The 21,812-nt window shown below is 44.6% G+C and overlaps 1 protein-coding gene across 1 annotated transcript in view; it reads left to right on the top strand.

Annotated features, from left to right (window-relative positions):
• Positions 1-455: 455 nt before the first annotated feature.
• Positions 456-21,812, top strand: part of LRRK1 (leucine-rich repeat kinase 1) — a gene marked incomplete at its 3' end in the record, with an annotated part of 65,098 nt that continues 43,741 nt past the window's right edge. The window contains exons 1-5 of the mRNA XM_008941724.1: positions 456-561; positions 16,238-16,401; positions 17,295-17,466; positions 20,131-20,310; positions 20,925-21,073. Coding sequence (XP_008939972.1) covers positions 16,249-16,401; positions 17,295-17,466; positions 20,131-20,310; positions 20,925-21,073 — 654 coding nt within the window. The remainder of the gene's footprint in view (positions 562-16,237; positions 16,402-17,294; positions 17,467-20,130; positions 20,311-20,924; positions 21,074-21,812) is intronic.

Genomic DNA, 21,812 nt, shown 5'->3' with positions numbered 1-21,812 from the left:
AGCGTCGTTTCTCAGGCTGAACAGACACCAACTTGCCCCACTGTTGGTGCCGTGCAGTGATCTGTTGTTGGGCTAGATTAGAAGGTCTGTGTTTATATAATGTAATAAATCCACAGGCAGAAATTTCCCTTTTGGAAGGGACATATGCTTCAGGTTGCTTGCTGTTAATTTTTCTTTTTTTTTTTTTTCCTGAGCAGCCAAATTATTTTTGGATGGTTTCTGTCACTGAAACCTTCAGCTCCCAGGCACTGCTGCATTTCTCTGAGTCAAACCCCTGCTAGGTTTCTGCCTTCTGGTTATTGTATAACGGTATTCCCCCCTCACCACCAGCAGCTCATTAGGAGGCAGCATCTGCGTTCTGAGTGTGGGATGAAGGTGTGCTTGACGCTTTGTAGTGAGTAAGCAGGCTTCAGTAGAAGCTCATGTTCTTGCAGCCTTATTTTGGATTTTATCAGCAACTATGAAGCAAGAGCTGATAGTTTATTCTGAGGCCACCTTATCTTGTTTGAAGACGTTTCTCACCAGCGTCACGGGGAGCTCTGGGAACTCTTCCCTTTCTCTGTATGTATTCTGCTTATTCTGGGATGCTAATTCTTCTGGTGTTGTTTTTTTTTTTCTTTTGTTGATTAACGTTGTATCTTTCTATAATCATCAGGAGCATTTGGTTATTGGATTATCTTAAAATTCTTACATTCTGTCTTCTGAGTGCCTCTCTGGAAGAAATTATCTCCACTTGAATACTAAGCTAGAAACCATGAGAAGAATTTTAATCTGCGCTAATGATTCGCAAGTGTTAAGAGTTGCTGAGTTTTTGTTCTCCAGCAGTGATTTGACAAGTTTTTCTCTGTGTTTAAAGATACAGTAAATAAGCAGATTTACGAGTGAGTAATGAAAAGTGAAAAAGATGTATTTTCCACTTTGTGAGTTCAGTGTTTCTTCTGAAAACTTTATTACATGTTTCTGTTATGTAAATATGTCCAGTAAAACTTGATTAACTGGAGGCATACAAATCTTATTGGTGTAACTCTTCTATACTTACATGTCTGGCTTATTTTGTTTGATAAATAGCATTGGAAGACTTGCAGAGGAAAGCTTAAGATCCAGGTCTTCCCTGGTGTATTTGTTCTTTCTAAGCATATTGTACATGTTTAAACTTATTTTTCTTTCAGGATTGAGTCCTGCCAAGATTATTTGTCATTAGCCAGCTGGTTCACTCCCTAAGTTAGCTGGTCCTTGTTCTGCATTTGGATCCTTTCACACAGGGTGTGATGCAGGGGCTCACCTCGCTGCTCAGTCTCCTGGCTGTGGCAGTGATCCTGCCTGTATCCCAGCAGGATGCAAGCTGTCTTCCAGGGTTGGACCTTGCCTATCCTCCAGGGCTGGTGCCAGCTTGACTTGGTGATGCTGGCGAGCACTGGCTGGTCCACAGACTCACTGGAGTGCAGAAGAGTGCTCTGTTTTGGGGGCAGCCAGCCTCTCCCTTGCCTCCTCAAACCCTGCTTCTCCTCTCCTGGATTTGTTCATTTTGCCCTAATTAAAAGGAAGAAAGTGAGCAGAGATACGGGGGTGGCTGCAGTCTCTCATGAAGCACAGATTTATTTATTTATTTTAAACTTGATTAAAGCTCTCTACATAATATAATGGGGGTGACATGAATCTTGTAGGAAATAAAACAGAAGCCCAAAGATATCACTGTATGAATGCCTAGAACAGAATAGATTCACCTCCTTTCTAAAGCTGGTTGGTTTCTTTTGAGTCTTATGAAATTTTACAGCTAGGATTTAATTCTCACAGGAGTTTCTAGGAGACAGTTCAGCAGAGATGTAGAAAAGCAGTCGTTGTCTTGTGGAAAGTCAGGGTGCTGTTGTAAAAGAGCTTACTGCTCGTTTACTGAGAATTTTGTCCAAAGTCTCAGAGCGTTCATATGCTGCTTGTGTGTGTCTCAGAGGTGGAGTTGGATTATCTTTCAGACATGCCAGAGGGTGTCTATTCTCTCCTGCTAAATCTAGAAATGAGCACTGAAAAGGGGTGTTACCTTGTAACGTGTATGATATTACATCATTAGGGACAACGAGGCCAGTGATAGTTGTTTGAAGTTCTGTGGTAGCTTTACAGATATTAACTAAATGAATCTTCTTTTGAGGCAGATCTGTTGTAAGCTGGTGACTTTCAACTGGCAAGGAACAGAATCACAGGTAGACACGTGCAGTATGCCTGGAAAAGAGACCTAAATATTAAAGTAAGGATGCAAACAAGTCACCATGATACAATGAGCTGAGCTGGCATTTGGAGTGGACAGAAGGCTTTTAAAGCTGTGCTTCAGAAGTGCTGTGGCGACTGTGCAGCTCACAGGGCTTTGTATTTTCTCAGAAAGAGGCTACCCACGATGGCAGTGACCTTTGCAGCCCTCCTGGGCCATGGCTCAGCTCAATTCTGACTCAGAGGGAAAGCTGCTGCCTGCACCGCTGCTTCCTGAATCGTAGAAAAGGCTCCAGTGCAAGTAAGCACAGCTTAACTGGGAGAGTTAAAGAGCCATTTTAACACCAAGGCCTGCTCAGGAGCTGGTGCAATTTTGTATGGAAAGTTTCACAACAGATTGAATGGTGGCAGCTTGGAGTTAGCTAATAGCAAAGGAAACAGCTTGTTCTCCTGGGGCATCACTTGGTGCCTCCAGCGTCGCGCCGGTTGGCACAAGGGCTGGACGTTTGCAGATGTGGCCAAGGCCTGTGCTTTAGGGTGGCAGTTGGAGGTGGTGGGGTGGAGGTGGAGGGATGGAAGCTCTCAGAGTCTGCCCTTGCTCTCTGTTTTGTGCTTACCAGATAAGCAAGCCTCCCAGGCTGTCAGTCTGGCAGGGTGAAATCCACTGAAGTAAAATTCTAAGGAAGGGAGCTGACTTCTTTATAGCAATAAAAGCAGGCAGAGCTCACCTGCTGCTGGGGGGGTGTGTCCATGGCCTCCAGATAAGATCTTTGCTGTCATTTCCTTGTAGTTCTGCACAGTTGGTTTGGTTGACTTAGGTGTGAATGGCAGGACCTTGCACTGGGTAGCATGAATATCTTTGCTTATATTTTTTTGAATCAGTTCAGAAGGAGAGGAGTAACATCCAGGAGGTGATCTGAGCACACAGAGCACTCAAGACCTGCACAGTGTGTTGCTTGCTTGAAGTTCTCTATAATCAGGCTAAATGAACCTTGAAGATGTTCTGGTTTTCATCCTGCTCGTTAAGCTGTGAGTTAATTTGAGTCCAAACAGCAAATTGAAAATATACTTACAATACAAAATAAATTAAAAAAAAGGGGCAAAAAATAAACCAGGTATCTTCTGTGAGGTAGTGTTACTGCAAGATGCCCTGCAGAAGGAGAAGTAGGAAATGCTAGACAGGAGTAGGAAGTACACTGAAGCAGGAACAGGCAAGTATTTTTAAACATATTTAAATGCACCCTTCATACAGAAGTGATGCAATCTCACATGGGGCCAGAAGCTCAGGAGGAAGGCTGCTCTGCAGCAGCAAAAGCCTCTGGTGGAGCCTGCTCTCCTGGGCAGACCATCCACCATCTCACCCAGCTGAGCCTGGATCTCCAAAAAAGGACAGAAGGTGCTGGGGCATTTACAGTTAGGTGCCCAATTTAAAACACCCTGAACTGCTTTTCGGAGTCTGGGTGCTAAGCACTGTTCTTCAGACATAACCTGTAGAAGGTGTCCCTTGTATTTTGAAGCAGAGGCATCTGGAAGAACTGTTTGCCTTTGAAATGTCTCCTTGTGAGCGTGGAAGGTGGGAGTTTGGCCTGGGGGTGCTGCATCCCACTGGAGTCAAGGAGATATAAAGGAGCACGTAGGGCTTAGCTAGGGGCAGGAGCAGCTTTCTCCTGGGAGGACAGAGCTGCTGGGAGTGCCAGGGGAGCCCTGCAGACCTTGGGAAGATAACTGAGCAGAGAGTCCAACCCGAGAGCCAGTTGATTTACAGACAGTTGTAAAACATTGATCTTTGTCTGACCTGTATCTGTCAGTATCTGCTGCTACACAGCTTTGTTTTTCCAGCTTTCAGTTATGTTTGGGGGGTGTGTAACATTAAAGTGTAATTTAAGACAATTCTATCAAGAAGCCTAATAAAAAACAAACATAAGATGATAAGGTATTAAAGAAAATCTTTTGCCCTTAGAACCTGTACACAGAGACTCCTTGAGCAGGTTACTAATGTGTGGCTCAGGTGAGGACTGACACTGTGGTCACAGAGCTGTTTCAGTGGGAAAAAAACAACTGACAGTGTTCACACCAACTCAGTCTTTACCAGGCCTGTGATTGATTTATTGTTTTGTCAGTGATGTTGCAGGTGATTTTATACTTGCATTAAAGGAAGTGCTATGAACTGATGTTCTTTTATCCTCTCCAGAGCCTATGGGGCCCTTATTTGAAACCCATTAAAGTCTTTGCACTGATGTAACGGGCTTGGGATCAGATCTTCAGGGATCCTGACAGGGTTAAGTCTGGGGCTTGTTTGTTTTTCAGCTCTCTGATCGATAAAGGGGCTGCTTTGGCAGAAAAGAGCTAACTGGGAGGAAACGTTTGCATTGCAGATGGGGGGTGGGAGGTGGATTTTATACCAGTCAGCTCCCAGTCTGCTGCATAGGTGAAGTCTGTCTCTTAATAGGTCCTCTTTCAGATTTTACATCAAGTTAGGCTGATATTTAATGCCTTTCCTTAATCCAAGTCTGCATGCTCATTAGTAGGTCAGTAATTGCTTATTTGCATGATTATGTATCACCACAGCAGCAGCCCTTTTATGTAAGCTGCTGGTAGTTTCACAACAGAAGTGTGTCTGTGCTTTGAATTTGTGCCTTGCTCTTGCTCTTACTTAAAGGGAGGACTTGTAAAAGAGGTCTGTAAGTATTAGGGAAGGCCCTCAACCTTCAAAAAGCCCTCCTGCAGTCAAAGGAGCCCTAGGGTGGACAGTTTCTGGTTTAAAAAAAAGAAAAGGGGTGCTCTCAGAAATTACAGATTCCCCTTAAAACATGCACACCAAGGTTCTGGACAAGCAGGAAGGGTTTGAGGTCTGCCAGGGAGCTGCACAGAGCAGTGGGACATGTGGGGCAGGTCCTTTCTTTTTTGACTCACCCTCTTCTGTTGGGGAGGGTGACAGATCTGTGGTGAGCTTGGGGAAGTGCTCAGGGGCAAAAACAAGCCCCATGTGGTGTCACCCAGGGGTGAGGGAAAGGGTCAGTCTGCTGCAGGAAGGGCAGGAGGAAGGCGAAGGGTCAAAGGAGCAGGGACCTGGAGGAGCAGCTTCATTTTGTTTCAAATAGTCAATAGTTTCTACTCTCCTAAGCAGAAAGGTTGGATCCTGCTGGGGAAAGCTCAGTCCCAGGCTGCCCACAACTCCTTTTCTGTGCATAGCTGAAAATTGTGGAAAAATAACGAACCAAAGCAGTGATTCAAACAAGAAGCCTGGATAAATTTAGCTCAAATATTCTTGGTATGTTTGTGGTCGCTGTGGAAATTACATCACTGCTTGTTTTAATGATCAGAATATTGCTTGGAAAACTGGCATGGCTACCCAAGAAGAGCTCAAAATGAAATCTTTTCAAAGCATGTTATGTCTTCAGAATTGTTTCACCTGCAGTTAGTTGGGTTTGGGGTTGTTTGTTTTATTCCCATCTTGGTTAAGGAGTATTTTGACTAGAGGTTATTGCTGCTTAATTGAAAAGCCACAAGGTTTAGAGCTGATAAACACACTGCAGAGTGTATCTACTTCACATAAAAATTCTGTCTGGGGAGTAAGATTCAGAAAGGCTGCTGGTAATTGCTGAAGACAAGACCTCCTCCAGAATCTGCCTGCATGCCTTTCTGTCTTGCACATCAAAGAGCCTTTGAAAATGCTTTTATTTTTGCATCAAACAGGATTTTTTTTTTTTTTTGTTAACACTAATGGACAGGATCCATTTTCAGATCTCCTATTTACCTTGAAAGCAAAAAAAAAAAAAGTCTTAATTCCTGAAGTGGGGTTGTAATCATGGTACCAGGTCTCTGATGTTTTCTACCTTGGACCTTTCACACAACGACAGAGGGGGGATAAAAGCTACAAAATCAAAGTCATTTCAGTGGGTTGGACCAGCTTCTCAGGTGTAATGGATGAGGGTTGAGAGGGTGGTGGGAAGGGGATGGAACATGCCTTGCCTAATTTTGCCATTTCTACCTTGGAGGAGCCGTCTAAGAATGCTGTGGGCTGCAGTGGCTTCACAGCATGTGCCTTTGTCTGAACGTGGTGTCCTTGCAGGCAGAGTCCTTGTCCTCCCTCCTCTGAGATGGATGCTGATATTCCCAGACATCAGGAAGACAACAGGGAAGTATCTCCCCATCCTCCCTCTGCAGATGCAGGAACTTCTGCCATTTACAGGTTTTGTCACAAGTCAGGGCAAGTTTTATTCCTTTTGGTAGCCCCCATTAAAACTTTGGCAGCAGCACATCACTACATAGCCTGATTCAGGACCAGCACTGTCTTGGCCAGCAGCAGAGGGCTTTTCATCAGGCTCTCTCTTTGCTCCACACACAGCTGTTAAGATAATCTTCCCTCTGAGAGATCCTGTCCCAGAAACTGGCATCTTGGAGGATCTGCCTGCTCACATGGAAGCTGGTGGAAGTGCTCACATTGAGTTCACTGGAAGCTGGAGTGGGGCCTCACTTTCTCCTCTGTTTTGTCTTTTTTTCCCCTTTTCCAGACACTCATATCTTTCCTCTGATGCTCTTCCCAGCTCTGCTCTTCCCTTGTCCCTGCTGTTGCCAAACTGCCCGTTCAACTCACTTGATGTCCATGTCCAATGTCTTGACTGCATTTTCTGCACACAACACTCTTACCTAACTAATCTAGAGTTGCTGTTGTCTTGGTGATAAAAGAAGTGAGGATAGCAAGGAGTAAGGTGCTTTATTAGGCTACCAGACACAGTTAAAGAAGCTGTGTCTAATGTACTAAGCTAAGATTTTCCTGTGTGGGTTGTTTACTCCCTCAGATCGCCTGAAAAGCTTCTTGCCTTAGATGTGTCTGCTTTTTATTAGATCTATCAGTTTATTTAATAAAAGATATTCTGTCTTTCTACAAAGTTCCTCCAAAATAGCCTGTGAAGCTGTTATTGTCTCACGTGTTACAACTGTTAGTGCTTGGTAGCTGGGTTAACTTCTGCACATGTGTAATGTGGGGACACAGGCTGTGGCACTGGAGGGAGTGTGGGGGCCAGGGTCCTGGTGTCACACTCCTAAGCCTTGTGCAAGGCCTGTTTTAGGTGAGTTTTTTATAGAAGACTGCTCCAAAGCCTTGTTTCTCCAACGTTTTAAACTTTCTTCTAATTGGCAGCCAAAATGTGTTCATACCCTGTACATAAATAGCTCTTCTCCTTCCCTGATGTCTCCCTCTGGGTGTATTTATAGACAGTATTCACATCCCCATCCAGCCTTCATTTTTTTAGGCTCAACCAGCCTAGCTCTTCATCTGGTAGTCTTGTAATTAGATTGTCCACTTCTGCCATTCGTCCTCTCTAGCTCTTCCAGATTGCCTTAATCTTCCTTGAACGTGATGAACTGGAGTTGTGCAAGGTATTTTACATAAATGTGTCTTTATTTCCCCCTTCTCTCTGGCCAACCTTTCCAAAATCTTTGTATGTCCAGGTTCTGTAGGAGACCTGCTCCTGGGGGAAAGGAGGAGGAACATTGGTGGCCACCTAGGTGCTGGCAGATACCCAGGACCCCTGCAATGTGATGGAGGGATGGGGAACTGGGCTTGCTGCTGTGGCCCAGGGGGACCTGATGGAGTTGTTCTGGGCTTCATTCTACCACTTTCCTCAGCTTGCTCTGACAGCCCCACTGGGGCTTGTCTTTCCTGGTAGCATCCTTGGAGGTTCATGGAGCTGGAGAGGCTCCACGCTTCTGTGCTATTATTTTTGACCAACAGTTGGGTTGGGGTGTTGTAAATAGGTTTTGCATTTAAGAGGTTGTTTACATGTGTTACTAAAGTGAAACATAAGCTTAGAAGCTGCTTTACTCAACTCAGACAAGCTGTGTAAGCATATGTCTAATGAGGATGTAGCAGAAGGGGGCTGCCCATGACTTGGTGCTTCCTCAGTGTAAATAATTAATGAGCTTGATTTTTAGAAGAATGTTGAGCAAATTATTTCTTTGAAAGAGAGAAAACATTGGTGCATGGAATTTTTCTCCTGATGAAAGCTTGAACATTAGGGAAGAGGAAAAGTTTCAAAAGAAACCAAAGTTAGCCATGAAACTTTATTTTATAAAGTTTCAAATGAAATCTAATCTTGGTTTGGTTTCATGGCTGCAATATTTGATTCAGTTGGACAGGAATGGTCTCACTAGAGACACCTTTCATCATTTAATAGTCTTCTCTTTCCAGCCATGCCTAGAAAAGAACATGAAGAAAATCCAAAAGCATAGTCATACTTCTGCATGTTTAATGTATATCTTCCAATTTAAAGTTTGGAAAGCAAGAGTGGCATAGCTGGCCCTGCATGCAGAAGCATATTTCTGAATGAGTCAAGCTCTGTAGGATTGGAACCAAATCACTGAGGCCAAAAGGCAAAAATAGAAACTTTCACTTAGAGCTGAGTCATTTGTATTTTCAATACAGCAGTTGGCTCTCTGGCCATTTGGAGCTCTCCTGGTTCCCTCAGTCTCCTTCCCTTGGGGGTGGACATTAACACCACCAGTGTTCTCTGTGTCCTCCTTCACTGCAAGAGCCAGCAAGTGGTCAGTCCTGTCCCATGCCTGTGTCTACCAGGGATGTGATGGTGCCTTCATGAAACAGTCTGACCACTGAGAAACGTGGTGTGGCCACTGATGCTCCGAGTGCTCTTAGGGATCAAAAGGGAGGAACCTGTGCAAGTGAAGCTGCTTAGGCCTGACACTTCTCCTCAGGGAAGAGAGTAAAGCCTTACCTGTCATCAGCAATGGCCCAGTTCCTCCTGCTGGTAAGCTGGGGACAGCAGGGCTGGCGAAGGGCTGCCAGCTTGTCTTCAGTATCTAGCTCCTTACTGAAAAGTCCAAAGGAGAAGAGGGAAGGGGAGGAGACAGCAGCCCTGTGTTTGGGGCAGCAGCCCCACGTTGGCTGCTGCCCTGTGTTTGGGATGTGGAGGTTGTCTTGGTGTTAACTCTTGCAGCTAAGGAAGCTTGGTAAACAGAGAAGGTGAAGCTAAAGGTGGGGTGTGGAGCAGCAGGAGCCTTGTGTGCTGACACGTGTGGCCAGGCAGGGGCTCGTGAGGGTTTCTCAGCACACAGGAGGCTGGCTGCAGCCCCGAGCCCTGGGGGAGGAAGGGCTGCCCAGCCCTGGGGCTGATGAGCTGCCTCTGCTCTGGCTCTGAGGTGAGGATCCCCGTCCTGCTGCCCTTCTTCCACCAGGCATAGCCCAGGGCACTGGGAGTGGTGTGTGGGCTTGTCAGACTGCCTGTGGGCAGCATCCTGTCTGAGGTGGAGCTGTCCTCCTGCAGAACACAAGAGAAGAGGCATGTCCCAGGCCATCATGTGTAGTAGCCCTTGGTCCTTTTCCCTGCAGAGCTGCAGGTCTCCTTAGTGACCCCAAAGCCACCTTGTGCTTTCCAACATGATTTGCCCACTGGTGTAGCAGGTTTGCTCTCATGATCACCTTCCAGTGTGTGTGTATTTGTGCTCTCCCTAAGCTGGTTGCCTTGTAAGGACTTTGTGTTGCCTCTTCTGTACTTCAGCAGAATAGGAATAACCAGCTCAGTTTCCTTTGAACTTCTTGCACAATGCAGATAATTTCCAGAGTCTTGGGGATCTGGGGGGCACACACACAAATGCAGGAGCCCAGTTGGATCTGGTGGAGCTTTTCAGCCCCAGCTCAGTGCTGGCTGTGACAGACAGACAGCTTCACACAGCCATTCAGGTACCTGTGCCACTGCCCAGGAAAGCTGCTGAGTCTCAGTGTCACCAGTGTCTGAGGCTTTTCTGTCCTCTCTTCCCCCACTATCCTGGAAGATGGAGAAATGATTCTGGAAGTGTGGAGCTAAAGCTTTTGGAGGCATCTGCTTTTTGTAATGCTGTTCTGGAGCCCCTTAGAAAGGCTGGAGTCCAGAGCATTTTTCCATCTGGGACTTCATATTTTCCTTTCAGGTTTGCCTTAGCAAGTTCTTTTTTTCCTTGCAGGTTATGAGTGCTTCTAAAGAGAACATTTCCAGTGGCTCTGGTGACAGTTGGCCACTTTGCATGGCTGTACCTAAAACTGTCAGCATGCCCTTTAGGAGATCCTGTGTGCTTGCTGGGAGCTCTAGTGCAGATCAGCACTTTGTGTGCGTGGTACTGGCATGTAAACAATTTAAAAATAATTCCAGCTTATGCAATAATAGCTAAAAAGACAACTTCAGTGCTGGATTTTTGTCCTGGAAGCATTCCTCTGTGTTTCAGATCTGGTCTTTTGCAGAGTTATAACTGGGGCAGCGAGCATCAATTATAAACTCTGTTGTAGATGTGAGTGTCTTTTGTACTCAATACCTCAACTTTTCCACTGCCTTGGCAGGCAGGTCTTTGTGTGGAGCCACTCCTTTAATTGGCTGAAATAACGGATGTTTGGGTGAAATGGAACCACAAAAAATAGGCAGAAAAAGTGTGTGGAGGGTTCCCACTAGCCTGAGAAGCTGGCACGTCTCACTTGTTGTGGAGAGATGTTAATCAGTGTCAGAGGGACATGGCCCAGTTCTGTGAATTTCCCAGCTAAGCCATTACCTCTTGGTTGGATTTACCATGACTTTCTCTCCTTGTCTTCTCACAGCAAGGGTTTTTTTGACCATTTTTGAATCCTGCTGGGGAGATTTTTTAGCAGAATTGGTTGAGCCATATGTATTTTACCTTGGTCTGAGAACAAGGTGAAATGGATTGTAGGCTTCTCACTGCAGGACCCTCCTTTGACTGGTTCTGGGCCAGGTTCTGGGTATGGGTGGAGGACATGTGGGCATGTGGGGGGGAACAACTTCCCTCCCGAGGACAGACTGTGGTCCATGACTGTATTTAAGGAAGGAATGAATGACATGAATGAAACCTTTTCAATTTTTTAACCAAATGAAGCCCTTTTTTCAATTGTCAGCTAATGAGTGAAGGAACACAAAAGGTATCTTTGTTTCATGAAACATTTTGACTGACTTAGGCTGATCTAAAAATTGTTGGTTTTTTTTTTTAATTAAGGAACCCAGTGTTTTGTTTTTTCTTTGTGGTTTTGGATGGGATTTATTTTTCAGTATCTCAGATTTCTATAGGATTGAAAATGTTTTCTTATAGTGGTTCTTTTCTTGTCAGTGTAGGACAGATGAATCACCCCTTAAAATCCCTGGAGGCTTTCTGTTGGCTGTAGTTTGGTTTATTAATATGTAGTTTTTCAAAGCAACAGAAGATCCATGAGACTGTTACAGAGACTCAGAAATAACATGGCTCTATGTTAATTTTGCAAACCAGTCTGCCAGAGCTGCCATAGAGTGGTACTGAGAAGTGTTCAGCAACACTCGGGAGTTTTGAAGCTTTTGGGGGCGTCGGCTTTAAATATTCAGCATATTTTAAACCTCATCTCTGTCCCATTTTTTTGTTTGTTCTGTGGCAGCACTGGGGAATCAAAATGGCAAAAGATTAAGCTGGTAAAGGTTAGCTGTAGCCATCTGGTGCTGTTGAGGAATTAATGTCTGAGCTCAGCCCGGAGAGGCGGCCGCCCTGCCCACCCCCATCCCCAGCTCCTCTCGGAACCAGAGGCTTGGATTTCACTGTGGTGGGACATGGGGATGAAAATAACTGTCCAGGCTAAAATGTAGTAGTTAATTCAGACAAGCAGCCAGCAAGCCAGAAGACACTGCATCCAGTGGCTGCTGCAAGAGCTGCTTGAGCTGAAGCAGAGGTGGGTGGCTAACAGTTTGAGGGATTAATTGCTTAATTGAGCATCGCTGCACGGGATGCTGTGTTGAAGTCATCATCCTGGTTTGCTCCTGCCTCTGGAAATACCTGCACACATTATGACAAGGTCAGTAGCAGTTTTAAAGTTTTATTATTATTGTAATTCTGGTTTGGAGTAAGTTACCTTCCTGCCTTATTCTATCCTGTGTAAGCATCTCATTTATCTCTTTCTCTGCTAAATAAAAATATCCTAGTTCATTGCCAAAAAACTCCTGCCTTATTGAAGGGACTGATGGAGTGCTTACAAACCATGAGGTTCTGTGGCAGAGACAGGAATGCAGTGCTTTGGGATATAAAGCTAATAATCATCTCTACAGTGTGCTGCTTTGATATGCAGCCGGTTGCTGATTCACAGCAGTGACCTGCAACCCTCATCTTTCTGCTGATGCTGCCAATTTAGAAATTTTAGAGTGCTTTTTTCCCCCCCCTGCTGTAATAACAAGGCCTGAGACAAGGTGTAACTGCATATGTCTCTGAAATTCTCATGGTACCCTTTATTCTTTATATGACTTCTTTTTGTTTGGTTTGTCTGAGCTGAGGCAGCAGCTGTTGCACTTTACAAGTGATGCTCTTGTAACCTTGGAATGACAGTAAAATGGCATTGCTTTTTTGACTGAGAACCTCTGCTTCCCTTGGAATATTTTTTTAAAAGAAAATCAGTCTTGCTCTTAGCTTTTTTAAATGTGCATTGTCAGACAGTAATGTAGACCAGAAACCAGTTCCTACATCTCTGCAATCTTAAGAATTAAAAGTACTTTGTTACATCCAGGTTTAAACACTCAGCATGTTGCATGATCAAGTGTTTTGATATTATTCAGCTTCAGTGTTGCCCCTGATATCACATTGCTCAAGGTTATACACAAGTGAGGTGACCTTGTTATGAAAGCCCCGAAGAGCTCAGGTAAAGAGCATGAGATTTGTAGAGTTAAAACCATAAGGAGAATTTCTTTGGATTTCTGCCCAGATTTTTGCTAAAAATGGCTGATGCATCTATTGGCAAAACTTTATTCCCAGCCTACATGAATTGCCTGTATTGGTGATAGTTCAGTCATGTATCTTGTAGAAATAAAACCATCTTTAGTCAGTAGAATGTCATTTTCCTCTTTTTTTTCTTTTTCCTACTGGTGAGTATAAATTAAACTTCTAAACCATGCTGCTTCTCATTTTCCATTTGTATTTCAGAAGTCAATAGATCATTTACTAAGTCACCAGGCAGTCTTCTGTGAACTGGGTGGTTTGGTGGGTGAGATGCTTAGCTTTGCAGTGGATGGGGTCAGTGGTTTTTGGGAGCGCAGCAATGGGTGGCCCATCTTCTCTTTTCACCTTTGAAAGCTCAAGTTAACTTGGACAGAATCATGCGAGTCCAGCTTTGGGTTGAGGGCAAGACTTTTTATCACTCTTATCTCACCAGTTTTGCTCTTTTCAGGCTTGTAATTAATTCAGTTGCAAGGTCTTTTTTGGCTGAAGACTTCAGGCAGCTTTTTTCCTCAGGTCTTAGGTGGGAGGTCAGTTTACTCAGCAGAATGCAATCATAGATGTTTTAATGACAGTTACTTATGAAACTTGAATGATGAGCAGCGTTATCTTTCAACCAATAATATTTTAATTATAAATATATTGGTTTCAACCAGTAGAATTGCCCATATTTCTTACCTTCAATGAAGCTTTTAATGACTTTTGCTTGATAAATGTTCAAAACTGCACAGGTTTGGTTAGATCAATAAAAATTTGCTTAAGATAAGACTAAAATTGAATTTGAGGACTACAATTAATATCCCAAAGACTCTGATCAATCTGTCAGAGAACTCTGGGAGCATGTAAACTCTGTGAAGCCAACTGTGTGTGACCCTCCCATTCCTAGAGAGCCCAAGAAGTCTGCACCTAATGCACTGAGCAGACTGTGGTGGTCCATGGCCAGCCCATGTTCTCCAAACACTGGTGATGGTGGCAGTGGCTGTAACTAAATCATTGCACTACAAAAGACAATACATTTTGAGGCAGCCAAAAATGTAAGAGGAAGCAAGATGCATTAGACAAGTCATTTTGTGAAGTAATCTTTTGGTAAAACACAGAAGTGGTGTTGGGATTAGGGTCTAACTTGTGGAGTTCCTCCTTCCCTCAATGACAGTGTTGTGGTCCTCCTTGTGCTTGCTGGCCAACTGGTTTGGTAGCCCTCCCTGCAGAGTGAGGCAGTTCCAGCAGGAGAGGTGGGAAATGCTCCTGTAAGGAGAGCTCTGGTGTGCAGGACACAGGGAGACCTCTTTAATAGGTGATGTGACACCAGCATCTCCCAGATCCTGAATGAATCTCTGTCAGTGATACTTGTACCTCCACGTTCCCTGGCCATGATTTAAAATGACAGAAGCATGGCCCTGCTCAGTTCTTTGTCAGAAATGATGTGCTTTTACATGTGGGATGGCTGCAGATGCGGGTCTAGAGTGCTAGTCCCCAAAATAAGGACTGAGGCTGGAAGGAAGTAAAATTTGTCCTTCCTTTCAGCATTTTGTTAGTACCCAGATTGAAGTTCCTGTGCTGTCAGCCCTGATTTGCAGGCTTCCTGCTCAGCTTCCCAGCTGTTTTCTATCTCCAGAGTGAGGCGTGTTTTCCTCCAAGGGGAATTCCAGGGCTTCTCTCTAGGCTCAGGGTTTCATCACAGGGCTCAGCACTGGGAGGCATTGCATGTTCCAGTAACTGCAGTGTCTGCTTGGGTCTCTACTTCTTGGTTTTACTTAGAGCTGTTTACACTGAAGAACTATTTTGCTTTAAAGTCCTCTCATCTATCCCACTTTAAACAGTTACTTGCTTAAGAATCATTTGCATTTCCTACATTGGTGTCCATTAAAAAGCAAATTAAATCATATGCAGTGTAGTTAGAGATCCCTGACTGGTGGGTGGTCTGCTTTAAATGACTGGACCAAATACTGGATGAATTTCTTTTCCCACATACACCCTAAAAATACAGAATTATGAAGACACTGCCCCTATTAATGTGAACTCTGAGATGCTGTTTATGATGCTGCAATCTAACACCACACTCATCTGCCTTGACTTCTGCTCCTTGTCCTTCACACGTTCTGCATCCTCTGGGAAAGGTTATTGATGTGGGCACGTTCTTAATGGCACGAATCTCTGGAGCCGACTCCGATGTCTGAGGGATTTGAGCTTCATTTAAATAATTGATGAGAAGTGTTAGTCAGAATGTATGGGTGATTCAGACTGCATTATTCAATGATATTTACTGACAGTTATAGATTGGTCCAAATTTCTTTCTTTCTGCAGGCTGCATTAAACTAGGCCCTGCGTGACATATGTGTCTATTGAAAAACAAAGTCCTTGTTAACATAGATGAAAATCTGTGGGCCTAAGGTCTTTATTTAACCAGTTGTAAATAAGCAATACAACTTAATAATGTTCTATCAGGAAAGAGTGATTACAAAGCAGTCTCTTTTCAAGTGAAAAGTGCTTGGTTTTGGTTTTGCATGTTGTTCAGGAGTGGATCTGAACATCTCACTCATAAATCAGTGGCTTTGGTGCAGCTTTCCCTGTCCTGGTGGTTGGGGGGTGAAAGGCTGTGAGACTTCATGGCTACCTCTTCATTAACCACCCACCACAAGGATCTTCTCTAATGACTTGCAGCTTTTAATCTTTGACATGTGAAAACTCTCCTGGCTCCTAGCAGCATTTAGACAAAGAAAATCTAGCCTAGGAGAGTCTTCAAGATTGATCAGGGTGACACTGGGCATCTGGCATAATCTCATTTTACTGTATTTTCCTAGAGTAAAAATATTCCCAATTTCTTTTCCTTCCCATTCATTGAGGTGTGCAAAGCTCTGGCTGAAAGTGCTGGGGAAGTGAGTACAGGAGGGTTTTATTAGGCTGTTGTCAGGAGGTGAAGCGTGACCGAAGCAAGGCTAAAAATTCCAGAACTGCTTTGCAGGTCCTGCAGCCTCCTTGTTTCTTCAGAAGTACTGCAGGTGTCTGTCCCATGTCAGCCCTTCTCCCCTGGCTCCTGCTGCAGGAGGGCGAGTGGGACAGGGTGCTGTGGAGTGTGTGTGTTGTGTGTGTGAGCTTCCACACCAGCCTCTGGAAACCACCTCTGGGAGCAATTGGGGAACTCGCTCTCCTCTTCAGTTTCATGTCCCATTAGAAAGTACTTTAGCATGTTATCACTTTCTTTTATCAGGCAACTGGATATTCAGGTTATTTTTTTTTATTATTTTATTTTTTTAATTGTGTGCCATAAATATTCCACTGACAATAATTCCTGACTCCCCCTTTTCTGTTTTACCTGCAGGGACTGTGGACATGGGTGGCAAACAGTCCACAGTGGGCGACGTCTCCGTAACTCAGACACCTGTGACAGAAAGCATTCAGGATGCTTACAAAGCTGGAGACACCAGTAAGGCCCAAGAGTTGATTAAGTTATCATGTGAGGAGACTGCACTGCAAGTAGAAAAGGTAGGGTTAGGTTACTGCTCTTTCTCCAATTTTATTGGGGAAGAAACCAAAGTACCAAGTTGCCACCTTCTGTCCTTTCTCACACAGAAAATTTGCTGTTTAAGTTATGTTGGTGCTGCAGGGTCCCAGACACGGCTGGTTTCGTGGGGCACTTCAGAAACATGCTCAGGGTTGGTATTTGCCCTTGAAAGCACTGATCAGAAAGTTAAGACAGGCCACAGGGGACAGCCTGTGTAGGAACAGGAGGCTGTGCAAGCAGGGCTGCTGGTGCTGTGGTCACCGAAACAGGGAAATACGTTTTTCCCTCTTAAAAGGAAGCAGTGTATATACTTAGCAAAAAATGCATTCCCCCATCAGTACAAAGATAATTAATGGCCCCTTCAGAAGATTTTGCTGGTTGTGTTTGGAACACAAAGTAGTATTGTATCCTCTGCACCAGCTTCTGCACTGCTCTGCCTTCAGAGCCCTCTTTCTAAGCCTGCTCTTTGCACAGAGCTTGTCTTAGTGCTTTGGGAGAGCACCTGTGTGTCAAGTCCAGGCATATTAGCCATCTCCAAAATAGGAAATACTACACCTTGTAGCAGAGCTGTGCAAGTGCTTTTTCTGTTGGCACATGAAAAATGGGTTTACACTCCCCATTCTGTGCCTTGGGCGCTTTTGTGGTAAAGCCACACAGAAAACTACAGAGCAAAAGCCCAACAAATTAACATAATTAATATATCATATCAACACTAGTGATTATAATGGCTACTAGTGTTCATGACATTTTCAGTTAACCAGTGACAGTGTCTGTGTGTTTGCATGGGCACAAATAAATGCATAGCTCTAGAAATGCTCTTTTCTCTGCTCAATCCCTTTACAGAGAGTTTATTTTGCTGTATTTTCTTTACCAGTGTCAGCTTCTAGGTATTGCAGCAGCATATGGAGATCTGCAGGCAGTGAGATATCTACTCAAGGAAGCATTAGTGGTGTTGCCAACAGAACCTAATGATGACAATGCAGCCGTGGTGGCTGCGTATTTTGGACATAAGGATGTTGTGAAAGAGCTGCTGGATTCCTTGCATGGTAAGCCTGTTGGGTTGCCTCTGCCTTTACTCAAGCTTTTCAGTAGCTGGGTGCTATAGCTTCAAGCAGGCATTTATTAGTCTTTTTTCATATTCCTTGAAAGGGGAGGGACTTAGTCATGGGAAAGTGCGTGGAGGGATTTAATCTCTGCTGTGCTTGAAGAAAACTTCCCCCATGGGGGGAAAAACATGCATAAAAATATTCCACGTTTGCAAATTGGAAGTGGAGGAAGATGCCATTTAGACAGTTCATTCCCATCAGCCCTCACAGCTGGGTAACATCCCAGACCCCACAGAGAAATTAGGGGATTTTCAGGGAGCAGCATCATCCCGGTGTGTTAATCCAGCAGACAGAGTGGTGCTGGGTGTGAGAGCAGCATGACTGGCTGACCAGGAGTGGTTTGGGTGCACAGCTGGCAGCCTGCTCTGTGAGCTCTTGCTCTGAATTTCAGGGGAATTCCTTCATTAAGTCATTGCTACGTTTTAGTTACATCTTGTGTTCAAAATTAGAAGGGACATTTTTAGACCTAGATGCAATTCTTGAGGTAGATCTGGGGGTGGAGGGGAGGACGTTGGTCTGAGTCAGGGCCAGGAAGTGTGTTTGGGTCCCTGCTTGCTCCCTTAGTGGGCATGGAAGCTACTTCTCACGAGGACCCTCTATTGATTCAGGGCCATGGAAATGTTTAGGTTGGAAAAGACCTTTAAGATCGAGTCCAGCCATTGCCCCAGCAGTGCCAGGTCACCACTAACCCATGTCCCTCAGCACTACATCTCCATGGCTTTGAAAACCCTCCAGGGATGGGGACTCCACCACTAGCCTGGGCAGCCTGGGCCAGGTGAAGAAATTGTTCCTCATGTCCAACCCAAACCTCCCCTGGCACAACTTGAGGCTGTTTCCTCTTATCCTGTTGCTTGTTCCTTGGGAGCAGAGCCCGACCCCCACCTGTCTCCAGCCTCCTGTCAGGAGCTGTGCAGAGCCAGAAGGTCTCCCCTGAGCCTCCTTTGCTCCAGGCTCAGCACCCCCAGCTCCCTCAGCTGCTTCTCAGGTCCAGCAGTGCTGCCCAGCAGCCAGGGTGACTTGTGGTCTCCACCTCAGAGACTGCAGTAACTGCAGCAGCTCAGCTGGGCCTCTGCAATAGTTGATCTGAGGATAACTGGCTCCTGACTGGAGCCATGTGCTTGCCAGTGGCCTCAAAGAGAACGGGAATAACCTGTTGGAAACCTGCTTATTTGATGTTCTTAAAGTAAGTACTAACAAGCAAAAGAAACCTTCCAGTTCGGGGGATACAATTAAACATAATATTTTCTTCAGCCAGAAAGGAGGCTGACAGTGCTGGTTTTATAACCTAGTAGCAAAAATTGAATTATATTAATATAATACTTTCAGTAATGAAAAGCTACTTAAGTGGTTTCTGGAAACTTAGCTCAGTTGAGAACTGACCAAGCTCCTTCATTTCGGAGGGGATCAAGGGAGTTGCTCTATACAAACAGCAGCTTTCAGAAGTTTTTATGTAGGAGTTTCCATTTGTGTCCCAGGGAAGTTACATAGAAACCAATCAAAGGGCTTAGGGATAAGTTGCACGAATTTGCAATTTGGCTGATGCATTGATTCTGTCTGGCTCAGTGTGAGCTTCTTGAGGCTCACAGCTGAAGTGGGGCCCATTTTTGCAGCATGAGGGTGAGTGATTTAGTCAAGTTGTTAAGAATTCAAAGAGTAATGTAATTTCCCCATGGAGAAACTGCCAAAAAAAAAATTGTTGACATGTAAACTTGGGCTTGTGGACTTTACTATAAGCATTTCAGAGGGGGGAGTGAGTTTGTAAAGTAAACGGAGATGATGTTGTGAATTGGGGAGGATTTGGGGACTGCTTATTGTCAACAGAAATAATCCTGTCTTGGGCATTTAGTTCCATGGGCAGAATTATGCACACCTAGAGGAAAGCCATGTTCTACAGGCAAAACCAGCAAAAAAAAAAAGAGCCATTGGGGGATGACTTATTCATGCAGAAACCAGAACATGGTGTTTCAGTTTTTAGCCTCAAATGACATTTGTCTAACTTTACTATGAATTGGTAGTAAAGAAATCACCCCAAATGAAATACCTTTAGGGGAAATGAAATTATTTGTGGGAGACTTTAGGTTGCAATGACAAGAAACGAAAACAATTATTTTGTGTTGTCTGCAACGCTTATTTTTGTTTTATTCACCTAGTGGAATGAAAAGTCAGCTGTTTTTTCCCTTTCTGTGTATCCCCTATCATGAGCATGGCCTATCCAGGATGTTTGGATCTAATGTCTGTTGGATCAGGGCTGTTGTCTCTGGGTGCATGGACAGTCCTGGTCATCCCTTTCCACCTCTGTTTGGAATTAGATGTTGGATTTTTCTGCTGGTGTCCTAACAGGCATCCTCAGAACCTTCCACTGCTGCTAGCTTGTGAACTCTGAGATCAGAGACAGTCAAAAAGTTTGCCCATTAGCTGGGCAGGTACTGAAGAACAGTTAAGCAAAGGTGAAAACTTTGTGCCTGACTGGCTTAGGGCTCTCCTGTAACACCCTCTTGCAGTGCAGTCTTCAGCTTCACCCTTTTGGTAGCTATTGTGTGGATGAATCTTGCCCTTCACAGCCTGGTGGCATCAATTAAGTCCAATGCCATATCTTTTTGGTAGGTCCTAGCACTTGCCAACAGCTCCTGAACTGGATGCTGGCCATAGCCTGCCAGCAGGGACACTTGGACATAGTAAAACTCCTGATTCGTGGGTACAGTGCTGACCCAGAGAGCTGTGCAGTCAGGAGGAATGAGTTCCCAGTTCTCATACGGTTGCCCCTGTATGCTGCTATAAAGGCAGGTATGTATTTGCATGCTTCAAAACTTTACCCTTTTTCTGCAAGGTCTTTGAAAGAACAGGCTGAGTTGTTCATGCCTAGGAAGGTATCAGTCTGGACTGGCTTGCCTGGAATTGTCTGGGATTTCTAGCAGGATAAATGAAAATAAAATTGGCTCTGAGTCTTAGGACTTGGCCAAATTTAAGTCAGGGCCTTCTTAAGTGAGATTACTGTAAATACTGAGAGGCTGAACTTTTCTCTGTAAACTCTTAGGGGAAAGACCCTTCAAAACCAGCAACCTTGCAAGTAAAAGCATTACTGTTATGGACACTCTGGCACACATGCTTGGTGTAGGCTGAATAATTTACACTTCAAAGCACAGATGTGTGTTTTGTTTAATAAGACAGAGAAAAAAGAAAGAGCCTGGGCCAGTGCTTCTCCATAGTGTCTTTGCTCTCTCAGTTTGACCAAGCTAGGTCCTGTCACTGGAGGAAACAGTCTTTACACAGTTCAGTTTCCTTTTTGCACACCCCCAAGGTATTTTTCAGAAGTGGTTATTTCTCAGGATTTCTGTTCAGCTCCTTGTTGGTTGGTGTACATGAGAAGAAGAGAACAGACAATCTGCTTTTCTCTAAAGGGAATGAAGACGTGGCCGTGTTTTTGTTACGGAATGGAGCTTTCTTTTGTTCCTACATCCTGATGGACAGTCCTGAATCCAGCAAACACCTTCTGAGGAAGTATTTCATCGAGACGAGCCCACTGCCAGGTAGTGCTCCAGCCAAAACAGTAAGTAGCCATTTATCTGTCTGGAGAGACTTCCTTTGAAAGAAGCATCACATTAATAATTGATATTTGTCTTTGCCTGTCATGTGGCTGGTGATTCTTCTTCTCAACTAAGAGCTGTGTGGTTTGCTACCCGTTTGGAGAACCAGCTGTGAAAGCAGCTTTTGTGCCAGTGCTGATTTGGAAGGTGTAAAACCTTAGGCCTTTAAACAGCATCATTTTGCCAGACACTGTGAGCAGCAGCTTCTGCTCAGGGATTTTAACATCAGCATGTGAGCCAGGCCTGTGCTGTGGAGCAGAAACATTGACTTTGTGCTCATAGTCTTCCAGAAAAATAAGCTTTACCACAGGCTGCCTTTATGACCTCAGGATAATCTCTTGGTTTAGCTTTCTATTGTGTGTTCTGGTTGTAAGGTAATGGCACAAGCTCTGTGCTGTCCCAGGGTCAACCCTTCTCTTCCCCTGCATCTGACAGCACAGATACAGCATGTACAAATTGGCTCATGTGGCTTTTCCTTAACATGGAGCATAAGTAGAGCAAGCTCCCATCTACTCAAACTGTCTCCCCTACTTCAGATCCTCTTTTGTAAAAGTTGGATAGTAGCCTTCACTGTCACTTCTCAGGACATTTCTGTCTTTCTGGAGCAGCATGGAGAGTGTCCTGTGTGATCAGATCATATTAGCTGAGCTGTGCTTGTCCCACAGAAATGCTTTTTGATGGGATACAGGGGCCAAGAAACAG

This window comes from Merops nubicus, unplaced genomic scaffold, assembly GCF_000691845.1.
Source record: "Merops nubicus isolate BGI_N331 unplaced genomic scaffold, ASM69184v1 scaffold10816, whole genome shotgun sequence".
NCBI classification, from domain to species: Eukaryota; Metazoa; Chordata; class Aves; order Coraciiformes; family Meropidae; genus Merops; species Merops nubicus.
This window is presented reverse-complemented; position numbering and strand designations above follow the sequence as displayed.